Source organism: Salvia hispanica, chromosome 4 (genome assembly GCF_023119035.1).
Source record: "Salvia hispanica cultivar TCC Black 2014 chromosome 4, UniMelb_Shisp_WGS_1.0, whole genome shotgun sequence".
In the NCBI taxonomy this organism is placed as follows: domain Eukaryota; kingdom Viridiplantae; phylum Streptophyta; class Magnoliopsida; order Lamiales; family Lamiaceae; genus Salvia; species Salvia hispanica.
Window position 1 is genome coordinate 42,868,515 of NC_062968.1, and position 11,566 is coordinate 42,880,080.

Here is an 11,566-nt window from a genome sequence, read left to right on the forward strand (position 1 = left end):
TTTCTGTCTCTCTCTACGTTTCTTTTACAATGGCAAGTGGCAGTGGAAGTGGTAGTGGTAGTGGTAGTGGTGCGGGTGGTAGTAGTGCTCCAGATTGGCGCCAGATCGTTAGGGATGAGCTGCGTGCCGTTACGTCTAGGGAGATAAATCGGGCGTTACAAGCGGCCATGCAGTAGCAGCGACAGCCGGCGGTACCTACACCCATCCATCATCGAACTCAAATACCTCAGGATCGCATCGCTGCACACTATCGGTTGTACGCGGACTACTTTGCTTCATAGCCACGGTTTGGGGGGCAACTTATTCCGCCGATGGTTTAGGATGAGTCGTCCATTGTTTCTACGTATTATTGGCTCTTTAGAGCGTCGGTATGAGTATTTCAGGATCAGAAGCAGTTGGTAAACCCGGCCACACGCCCATTCAGAAGTGCACGGCAGCAATCAGGCAACTGACATACGAAGGTACGGCCGAATGTTCGATGCGTACCTCCACATCGGCGAGTCGATTGCCCGCGAATGTCTGGAGTTTTTTTGTCAAGGCGTTAGGGAGATATTCAGGGATACCTATCTTCGGAAGCCTACCCCCCAAGACTGTCAGGATCTGATGACTATGCACGGGGGTCCCGACGGTAGAGATAGATGTTGTATGCATAGTGTATGCATTGGGAATGGAAGAACTGCCCCTCCGCCTGGAAAGGGTTGTACACAACTGGTTTCAAGAGCAAGCATCCCACGATTGTCCTTGAGGCGGTAGCTGACTACCGGCTGTGGATTTGGTATGCATACTTTGGAGTAGCCGGTTCGAAGAACGACATCAATGTCCTACAGTCGTCCCCTCTTTTCAACGACCAAGAACTTGGTGTTGGTCCGGCTGTCAGTTTCGTCGCCAACGGCAACCAGCACAACATGGGCTGCTATTTGGCGGATGGGATTTATCCTATGTGGCCCGTCTTCGTGAAGATGATCAGATGCGCAACAGAAGATAAGAAGAAATACTTTGCGAGTTGTCAGGAGGCAGTGCACAAGGATGTGGAGCAGGCATTTGGTGTGCTCCAGAGTCGATGGGCGATAGTGAAGGGTCCATCGCGGTTGTGGCATATGGACTGCATCGCTGATGTCATATACGCACGTATTATCATGCACAACATGATTGTCGAAGATGAAGGTGCAGCACTGACTGATTGGGCCAGTGACGATGATGAGGTGCCGGTTGATAAGGCTAATTTCATGCATTGGTTATGGGGTTAAATTCTGTAATTTCCTGGGTCTAACAAGGTTTTGTAAGCCAGGTGTGTAGAGAAAATGCCATATCTAGGAAGAAGGAATTAATCGCCCGGAGAAGGAAGGCGACAGAGAAAGTGAGCAGAAAAGAAAAGGAGTTTACCAGACGAAGGAACATTCGAGAAAAGGGCAGAATGGGGATTACAAGGAAGAATCTAGAAGCTCCACTCCTTATAAATAAGAGCACGCGGCTTACATGAAGATATCACCCATCATCTTTAGCTCTTAGCTCATCTTTCACACACTCTACACACTTAGGGGATCCAGTTCGGGGTTGGGGGTTCGTAATTTCATCGGAAGTTGTGTAACACCGTCTCTACGAGAGGCGAAGATACAATCTCTTTTCTGTTTTAAGTTTACGTTTCTGAATTTCTCGATTTTCGCTGTTCGAAGCTCGGCCTTATTTTGCTGAAATACTGTTGAATCTGCGTTTGTTTGCTATGGAATTCGCTTCTATGGTTTCGTTTCATGTTATTGTTGTTTTTCTGTTTACTTTGGATGCTTTTAGCGATTGATCTTAGTTTTTGAGTTGAATTGTGTGGAGATCGTAGTTGATCGGTGGAATCTGGTTGAATTTGTGTGGTCGGAGATGGGAAATGTTGAGGTTTGTCAAGGAAAGCTTGGATCCGGAGCGGATGAAGCGTCTAGTGTTTGGATCTGTTCATTTCTGCATAGTTTTGAAATTTAGTTTCTGTTTTCGCATTAACCTTGTCAAGCAATAGTAGTTCTGCTTAATTTCAGTAGTTAATTGTAGTTTAATGGTTTAATTTAGCTTGATCTGTTTCGTTTCATAGCTTGCTTTTTTTTCCTCTGCATTTCGTGATCAAGGATCGTTAGAGAAGATGAAGTTATTTGTGGGTTGAGCCTTTAGTTAGTTATTTTGCAGCTTTTCATCCGTACCTTGCTAATTTGGGAAATGGTCCCCACGATCTGTCTTTCCTCTGTTTAGGTAGTTTTAGGAAAAGTTTTTCGCTAGGTCTGGTAGTTGTTTTCGCTGGAGAGTGATCTTGAGTACGTCTTGTTTTTCGTCATGCATGTTTCTGTTATATTTGCCTAGGTCTAGCTGTTAGAATAGAGTATTTCATCTCCCCAGTCTAGTAGTTACATCTCAACCCTAAAAATGCATGGCAGCAGCCAAAAACAGTGTCCAGGTCCTCTTGCATGTTTACTTACGCCTCCATCTCTGTGGGATTCGTTCCCTACTTCCTTATACTAATCATTTTTAGTACAGTGGATTGAGGGTTTTGAAAAGCAGGAAAAGATTGTGTGCCCAACGACCGAAGGTTTCAATGATCCTCTAAGTTCCTAGACCTTGTGATCTAGTGGATTCTCTGGATCTGAGAAGTCTGGTATTATTTACAAAACACACGAACACTTCTTCTGGCTCTTCAAATGGCGCCGTTGCCGGGGATGGATGGCGTAGTTTGTTTACGTGTTTAGAGATTTGGCGTATATAGTTTTAATCTCCTTTTGTTTGTTTTTCTTTTCAGTTTATGAGCAGAGGCTCACGGTTTGGAAACTGAAGTAACTCGTCTGGGTCAAGGCACGCTCAATTCAGGTGGCAGGTCAAGGAGTCAACATCCACAGTCACCACCAGATCGGGGTTAACAACCGGAGATCCATTTCTGTTTGGCTCAGAAATTTTAATACCGTACATTGTTTATTAATTCCGTGAATTGTTTAATTTGGTGAATTTGTGAATTTTTTTTTATTGCGGGAAGTCCGTGCGGGAAGGCTATGGGATATCCACCACTGTGCAGTGGGAAGTCCTTATGACGTGGCAGTGCTGGGAAAACTATGGGAAGTCCTTATGACGTGGCAGGAGGTGTTTTTGGGAAGTCTGTCGAGAAGGTTATGGGAAGTCCGTCCCCACTAGGGATGCTCTTAGACTTCGAGTAAGACCTTGAAATCTAGAGAATCTTGCATTTTGAGAGTTATAGAGGCTTGATTGGACTTGGTGTAAGATTAGGTGGAGTGCTTACGGAGTCAGTTTGAGTTTCTACTTGAGGAACTAACTAAAGTCTAAAAGCTTGTGGATTTACTTTGTTCATCCTTCCAGTTTCCCATTTCCAATAAATCCAATTTCCCATTTCTAATAAATCCAAGAATTGAATTCTTTTAAGAAATGATATACAATGGCCCACTTATTTAAATCTCGGCCCCTTTGTTCAATTAACTAGATTTGAGATGATTTAGAGTGACCACAATAAGGGAGCCCAGGCGGACGCCGTAGGGTCAGCGGCGCCATGGCTCCGTATTGCGCTGGACGGTGGGAGCCGGGGCTGGGGGGTGGAAAGGCCACCGCCGAGTAGTCAGCGGGGACGGGGCTGAGTGAGGGAGAGGGAAGGGGGGGGGGGGGGGCTGACCGCAGCCGGCTATTGTACGACCCTCGGAAACTCTTTCGCGGCGCCCCGAAAACTCTTTTTTTTTTGGCCGCCGGCGGTGGGAGAAGGCTTGTCCACTACCGTGGACACTCTTATGGCACAAACAATATCCACTACTTTGTTTTCTGACCTAATTTTCGAAGTGGATAGTCCAAATTATATCTTTCCAAATTTCACCCAAAATGACCGTCGAGTAGGTGGAAAGGCAAGGGTAAATGTGAAATTTCAGCATCAATTCTTGATTAAGAAGTCAATGCATAAACTCCCTCCGTTTCTTCATAGTTGAGGCGGAACTTTTCGGCACGGGGTTTTAGAAATGAATGTTGGGTGTGTTAAATAAATAGATAAAAAGGTAAGAGAGAGGAAAATGTAGAGAGAATAAAGTATAAAGTGAATAAAGTAGAGAGAATAAAGTAAGAGAGAGTAAAGTAAGAAAGAGAAAAAGTTACCATATATGGAAATGACTCAACTATGAAGAAACTTTCCGAAATGGAAAATGATTCAACTATGAAGAAACAGAGGGAGTAGCATATTTCAGGAAATGAATTATACTCCAATTCGCGTGAACAGTATAGGCCAACCATTATTGCTTGTGCTCTCCAGAATTAAAAAGAACACACCAAACACCCAAATTCTCAGATATGGCTATTTCTTCAAGGGTGAACATGCCCTTAGCATCTTGGTTGTAAAAATTTGAATCTTTTTCCCCTTCATAGATGTAAGATGTTCATAATTACTTCACCTTTCTTAATGCGTTTTGCATTGACATTCATCTCATCCTTACCCCGTTGGCGGGAGGGAGAGGAGCCGAAAGAGCTCGAGCAGCCTTATCCCAACGGGAGCGACGAGCGGAGGGGTGAAGGAGTGGTGGAGACTGGAGATAGAGAGGGTGAGTTCATTCCAATGGAGATTGGAGAGATATAATACAATAAAAGATGTGAGGAATACTCTGTTTTAGGGGGATAATCGTTAATTTCATTAACTAAGGGCATTTTCTGAATTTTTCAATAAAATTAGAAAATAGTCAATTAATTATATTACTCTTCGTTCATCATAGTTGAGTTATTATTCAATTTAGGAAAGTTAATTTATAACTGAGTCATTTCTATATATGGTGGTAATAATTAAATCACTTTTCCTTTTCTACATTATCTCTCGGTTATTCTCTCTACTTTATTCACTATTTACTTTATTCTTTCTACTTTTCTTCACTCTTTACTTTTCACTCGTTCCATTTAACACAATAAACATTTTTCTCTTAAATTGTGTGCCAAAAATAAACGCGTCAACTATGACAGAACAGAGGGAGTTCTAACTTTTCAGTGTGTGTAATTTTCCCATGAAGACTTTCCTACGTACCCATGCCGGAACCAAAGTGATCAATTATTGAGGGAAAGGGAGGGTAACATATTTCTTACCATAACAAAACAATAAAAAACTCACAATCTTTACTATCCAGGGTATCAATGTTCATAGCGCTATTAATTTATAGAACCCAACAAATTCAAATTATTGCATTACATATTACGAATTTGAAGATTTTATATTGCATCAGTAAACATATTCTTATGAGCCTTCAGCTCAAGAGAATGGGCATTCAGATAGCTGATGGAGGTTTAAACAACTTTTTCTCCTTCAAGCTTTCAACAGTTTCTTTGATTCCTTCTTCAAGAGGAGTGAACTCGACACCTAGAGATATCGATTTTTCTTTGGAGACCTGGTATAACGGCACAAATGGCTTGTCGTCCGCACACCTGCAAGAGATTCCCCCCAAAATAATCAAAACTCAAGAAATTCATAGAAGAGACTTTTAATAGAGACATCACTAGGGTAAAGATTTAATTCCTCAAATGAAAGCAGGAGTAGAAACTTGCAAAGGAGATACATGTTCGAACAAGGAGAAAATAAAAATGATATCCTGAATATAAGATTGTAGATCATGTCCGCGAAACTTATGTAAACTTCACAATTTAACATGGCTACTAAAGAAACCCAAAAAAAACATATAATGAACAACGTTAGAGGAGACATCCAAAAAGAAAACCGTTCAAAAGTTTGACTGGGGAACCGGTCGTGACATGTCTTAAGTGAAAAATTATGACAGTAAACTTTACAAATTTATTGAAACAGGTAGGTATATTTTAATGTCATGTTTGGTAGGGGTGAAAACACATTTAGGGATGGAATTTTATGAACAAAAATGACTAGGGATGGAATTTTATGAACAAAAATGTCATTTTGTTCATAAAATTCCATCCCTAGATGAGTTATCACCCCTACCAAACATAGCCTAAATATATACCAACCAAAAGAGGGTCAATCCTGATCTTAATTTTACTATGGCAAGATTTTGGTGAGATATAAACTAAAGTCAGCTCTCGTAAACACTATGTTAGGTATTGTTATCAGTTGCAAGCCTCACCATCAAGGCTAGGAATTATAGTTTATATATCAAAGTACCATCTAAATAAAAATTTAAAAAAGTTGATCACAATAGAAATTACACATTCTTGGAGGAAAATTCAGATGAATATAGGAGTAATAACCAAAGGGACTTACTTTTCAGGAAGTTTGTAAGTAGGGTAGAGTTCACGTAGTATTTTGACGATTTCTGACAAGTGTGCAACCCTCTCCACTAAACAATATCTTCCATTTGCTGAAGGATTCTCAAATGCCAAAATATGTGCACGAGCAACATCTTTGACATTTATCCATCCAAAGGTAGAATTCGGGTATGTTTCTGCACCTGCATATTCCAAGACAGCATTACTGTGCTAACATGAAATTCTAAAGCTGCCGATTCAAGAAAGGAAACACCATGTCAAGAGGCTAAGTTTGTGAATTATCCAAGAACTATCTCAGCATAGATGCACACGTGAAAGATAAATGAATATTCCAATTGGATCTGCATATGACAATATATTAACTAATCTAAAACCTCTAGCCTCTAGCCTCTAGCCTCAAGGTATGGTCTGCTCAGGATACAAAAGAACTGAAAAAAATATACAAAGTGTAGGAGAAATCTATAATAATTAACAAATCCAAAATATGCTGCAAAACTGAACGAAATGCCAGCAGCAAATATAACTTTAGAATAGTGCTCATCTAAAATTCAGTATAACAAATTTGCAGGAACTTACCATTGATCAAGTTCAGTATTGCTGCAGAACTTGTGTTTAGTGTTGGCTGCAATAACGGACCAATAACCATTGCCGGGTTTATGGCAACCATTTCGATACCTTTCTCTTTCACAAACTTCCAAGCAGCATCCTCAGCCAATGTCTTTGAAAGAACATACCACATCTGGCAGAAGCAAAATTGATGAACACAGTCAGGAAAAAAGTGGCATTTAGTATGCTTCATGAGTAAAAGGAGAAGGGTGGGAACATCCATCACGAATGATAGATAATGCCTATCATCTGTGTTTTTAATTCCTAACATTTTTTATGGGACGGATGTAGTATAAAGTTTGGTAAAATCACTGAAATTAGATCCAGTAAACTAATACTGGGAAATAGAAGAAAGTTTAACAAACATAAATGGTGAGAGTTAAATGAGGGTAAGTTTTCCTTTCTAATCCAAAACGTCTTGAATCTTGTGTATTACCAATGACTCAAAATCACAATACAAATATCAATTAATTAGGCAATGCGTACTAGCTAATTGTGTCCTATGACGAAATAACAACACATTACAGCAAAATCCAAAAACTTTAAATAAAAGTAAATATTAGTTCTTTCCATAAGAATGATCACAAATCTCTCGTAAGTAAAAGAACTGGAACATTACCTGCATCTGTTCGCAAACCTCTGGTGAAGACCACCACGTCTCATCGACTACCACTTCAGGTGTGCGCGGCTTCCCATTATATGCAACCGCAGCTATAGAAGATGTCAAAACAATCCTTTTCACAGAGGGCGCTTTGGCACATGACCTAAGAACATTCAGTGTTCCCTTCACAGCAGGATCAATTAATTCTGCCTGATGGAAATCAAAACTTATGTGAGCAGCAAGATCTTGCTAAACGTAATAAAGATCACTGAATGAACCATCAGTTGACTACAAATTTCCGTATTCAATAATATGCCTACAAACGAATTGAATCGGATACATTCAACCATTTTCTCTGTCACCCACTGAAAAGCTTGTATAAAGAATGAAAGAAACACATGAATAACCCATATAATTGAATAGTTGTAATTATTTTCTGGTTCAACAAAACAAATGGCAAAGAGGAAGCTAAGCCAGACTAGAAAATACTATGGAAAAATTAGGTCTGAGATATGCATAACACGATATGCATCATGCAGGCAGTTACTTGTTTTGCAGTGGTTTCTCAATAGAGGCAGAAGTGGACAGCCGTTAGAAGGATGTTCTGGATGTGGAGATAGGGGCAGCGGTTTCAAACGATGATGACAGTAATGCTGTGTTTATCAGTTGGAGTTATGCAGCCTTTAATATTAATAATAGCTATGTGTTACTGTTACCGTTGTACGTGAGATGTGGAGCTGGCAATAATCCACAGTTTATCATTATCCTTACATAAATGTTATTCATTTCCTTCTTGGCATTATAAATAGAGTCCTTGAGGTTAGAAGGGGACTTTCGTTGAATATTGTAAGAAACGGTATTGTAAGAAATGGTAAGTGCCGAAGCCCTCATATGAGGGAGACTGGGAGAGTAGTTACATTCTTTTGCATAACAAATCACAATTACATTTCATATTTTCTTGCAACTATCACGCTGCATTTTCTCCTTACTTCATTTCTCTCACAAATTGGTGCAATGAACGTGGTGATGAAATTGCGACACACATGAATAAGGGAGTCGAAGGGTTAGAGAAAGCAATGGAGAAACAAACTTGCTGCTTTGGACTCTCCGAAGATAAACTCTGAAACCTCATGTATCTCATCAACACATTCATACTTGTTACTTGTTCCCGAAAGCTCAAGCTGTTCTGGGTCTAAAAAGTAAGTGATCCGGTTGTCATTATGCCAAAATATGGAGTTACCTATGTTCGATGGGAGCGACATCATCATATGGATCGCAAGGGTCGTACAATACTTCCTCGTCCACAACACGCCAATGGAACACGTGTAGGTGGCGCTCATTGCTCTATCCGGTCCAGCTATGGAATGGATTCAAATCCTCCTACGCCGTTCGTCATTGGTCACTTGGGAAAACTTTGTACATTAACTCCAAAAGCAGTGTGAAACGAGCTTCACTTTGAACACTAGTGCTACGTGCCACTACGCAAGACGGGTACATGGACGAGTATGCTGTGGCCTTTAAAAGTCGTCTAGCTTGGCTTTCGGGTTTAACAGACTAGCAGTACCTTTGTTTTTTCTAGGGGGACTAAAACAGTATATACGGTTATAAGTTAGAGATCGAAATATCGGAAGCTGCTCTGATGGGGTCTTGATGGCAAAAAAAGATTAACTTTCTCGACAATCCCTCCGTACACCCCACAGCCGATAACATTACCCCAACCTCGAGCTCCATCCCATGAACAACAAGGAGCGCTCCAGGCTTTACATGCGTGGGTTAAAGTTTGGTCAAACCCATTGATGCCCTCCGAATACTTTGCAAGTTTTAGTTGGGGAGGACGACGCTGAGACCAATGACATGTTCCACAACGTCAAGAACGCAGGACGGAGGATGTTGAACCACACGATCCTCGAGGACGTTTGGTGTTAGAACTTAGAACTGTTTGTTTAGCCTTGTGGACAAGTATATTTCCACGGGGGTGCAATTGATAGGCATCATGCAGGCAGTTACTTGTTTTAGAGAGAGTGGACGACATTTATGCAATAGTGGAAGAAGTGAACAACCATGTGAAGGATGTTCTAGACAAGGAGTTAGGGGCAGCGGTTTCAACCTACGCAATCTTTATCTTTGATAATGTTGTCATTTACTAAGTTACAAGTTGGTGGATGAGATGTGGAGCTAGGAGCAATCTACAGCTCATCATTATCATTTCATGAATGTTATTTAGTTCCTTCTTTGCATTTTAAATAGTTTCCTTGGAGGTTAGAAGGGGACTATCATTGAATATTGTAAGAAATGGCAAGTGCCAAGGCCCTAGTATGAGGGGGAGTATTTACATTCTACTGCATCGCATTTACAGTTCTTATCTTCTTCCAACTATCATTCTCTGTACCTTCTCCTTGCTTCATTTCTCTAACTGTTTATCATAACCACTGCCATCATTGCTTCTTTTGGTAGAATTTTTTTTCATTTTCTCAATATTGTAAGTGCTAATTTTATGTCTAGGAAGAATGTAAACTAGAAAATCTCTTCATAGGGTGAGAGAGAAACCTGTGGATCTGTAACTGCATGGTAGAAAGGAGATGCAGTATGGAAAACACCTTCACAGCCATTAACTACAGAATCAAAGGACCCTTCTTCCAGCAGGTTTGCTTTCATCAACTGAAGTCTCTCCTTGGCTCCATCAAGTGCAAGCAAGTGTTGTGTCTTCTTTGAATCACCTGTTCCATGTTTTGAATGTCAGAGATAAATGGAAACACTAGTGGCATGATCTAACATTTATTTTTAGCATAATGGCTTAATACTAAGGTAAAGAAGATGGTATCCTATCTTCATCATCAAACTCAAAAATTAGTAAGTGAGCATACCAAATAATATGTGAACAAGAAGATGATCATAGACATACAATTTCTCTCTTCATGCCGTGTTATTCCAACCATGCAAGAAATAACTAAGAACTCAACAGAATCAAGTAAAATTATCAAACATATTTTGAGAAATACGACTAATACAGGCAAATGCAGACATATAAATCTGGCTTCTTGTTGACTAGTGTAAAAACAGCAACATCAAACAAAAATGGAGATGCAATATTACTTGTAGGCTAAATGTTTCAGGTATTCAAAAAATTAAGGTTCATATTCCCACCCTGCAATTTGCACCTTGTAGGATTTACTTATTTTTAATTTGAAGGAGGTGTGTACTTTGAGTGAGAGAAATATATGAATGACTATTTCAAAAATAAGATGTACTTTCAATCAATTCATCGAAGTGTATGATAAATTAGTGTAGACAGATTATCATAATCTCCCTTGATTTTATCTAAATGTGGTGCCCAATGCCCTCTCCATCCCTACACAGATTGGTCCCTCTTTAGCCAAAAGTGAACAATTTCGTGGCAACTGCAAATTACCCTATAAAAAGCCAGACATCTTCATAAATAGTGTTCACTAGAATAATCTTTTTCCCCATTGGAATTCGACAATCAGCAATAAGTGGATGTGACAGAGACATAGATATCGCATAACTTCAATTTCAATCGGTGAAGAATGAAATGGAGCCCTAGATACATCGACTGAAACAGGTGAAAATTGATTGAGAGAGAGAGGGGGAAACTGACTGGGGTCGCGAACGGAGGCCTTGACCGTATAGCCTTTTTGGAGCAGGAATTTGACGAGCCATGAGGCGATGTAGCCCGATGCACCGGTTACACACACGGTCTTCGCCGCTGCAATGCTCATTCTTGAATCACTCACACTCTCTGTTTGTTTCAGTATATCTTCTAATTGCGTTTTACTATTTGCTTTAATCACAATGATTGAATCAATCTTCTATTATGGAAGTCAAATCAGCATCATTTATTTTTTATTCCAATGATTAACATTTAATTAATACTACTCCACTACTCCATCCGGTCATTTTCCCTCTATTGCACTTTTAAGTTAATCATTTTCTTTTATTAGAATGTACTATCCCGTCCCAAAAATTTGTCTCATTTTTTCATTTCCGTCTGTTCCTAAAATTTATCCCATTTCAATTTTTAGTAGTAGACTCCATATTCCACTAACTCATTATAAGACTAATATATAAAAATAAGACTCACTATCCACTAACTTTTTTAACTCATTTTTCATT

The 11,566-nt window shown here is 39.9% G+C and overlaps 2 protein-coding genes across 2 annotated transcripts; one reads left to right on the forward strand and one right to left on the reverse strand.

Annotated features, from left to right (window-relative positions):
* Positions 1 to 656: 656 nt before the first annotated feature.
* LOC125221125 lies at positions 657 to 2,803 on the forward strand. Its single transcript, XM_048123248.1, has 4 exons — positions 657 to 1,202; positions 1,289 to 1,357; positions 1,789 to 1,884; positions 2,771 to 2,803. The coding sequence occupies exons 1-4, from the start codon at positions 657 to 659 to the stop codon at positions 2,801 to 2,803; spliced, it is 744 nt and encodes a 247-aa protein (XP_047979205.1).
* A 2,290-nt stretch (positions 2,804 to 5,093) lies between these two features.
* On the reverse strand, positions 5,094 to 11,230 carry LOC125223898 (phenylacetaldehyde reductase-like). Its single transcript, XM_048127207.1, has 6 exons — positions 11,052 to 11,230; positions 9,983 to 10,152; positions 7,454 to 7,645; positions 6,805 to 6,967; positions 6,224 to 6,410; positions 5,094 to 5,418 (listed from the first exon to the last, which is right to left on the reverse strand). Exons 1-6 carry the CDS (start codon positions 11,170 to 11,172, stop codon positions 5,262 to 5,264), a joined length of 990 nt encoding a protein of 329 aa, XP_047983164.1. The 5' UTR covers positions 11,173 to 11,230; the 3' UTR covers positions 5,094 to 5,261.
* Positions 11,231 to 11,566: the final 336 nt, after the last annotated feature.

Excerpts from the sequence above, each read along its gene's own strand:
- LOC125221125 (XM_048123248.1), top strand. The coding sequence starts at position 657 with ATGCATTGGGAATGGAAGAACTGCCCCTCCGCCTGGAAAGGGTTGTAC. Across the intron at positions 1,203-1,288 it reads GGGCCAGTGACGATGATGAG|GTGTGTAGAGAAAATGCCAT; the intron begins GTGCCGGTTGAT and ends TTTGTAAGCCAG. Across the intron at positions 1,885-2,770 it reads CGGAGATGGGAAATGTTGAG|TTTATGAGCAGAGGCTCACG; the intron begins GTTTGTCAAGGA and ends TTTTCTTTTCAG.
- LOC125223898 (XM_048127207.1), bottom strand. The coding sequence starts at position 11,172 with ATGAGCATTGCAGCGGCGAAGACCGTGTGTGTAACCGGTGCATCGGGC. Across the intron at positions 10,153-11,051 it reads GGCCTCCGTTCGCGACCCCA|GTGATTCAAAGAAGACACAA; the intron begins GTCAGTTTCCCC and ends AACATGGAACAG. Across the intron at positions 6,968-7,453 it reads AGGTTTGCGAACAGATGCAG|ATGTGGTATGTTCTTTCAAA; the intron begins GTAATGTTCCAG and ends TGCTTCTGCCAG.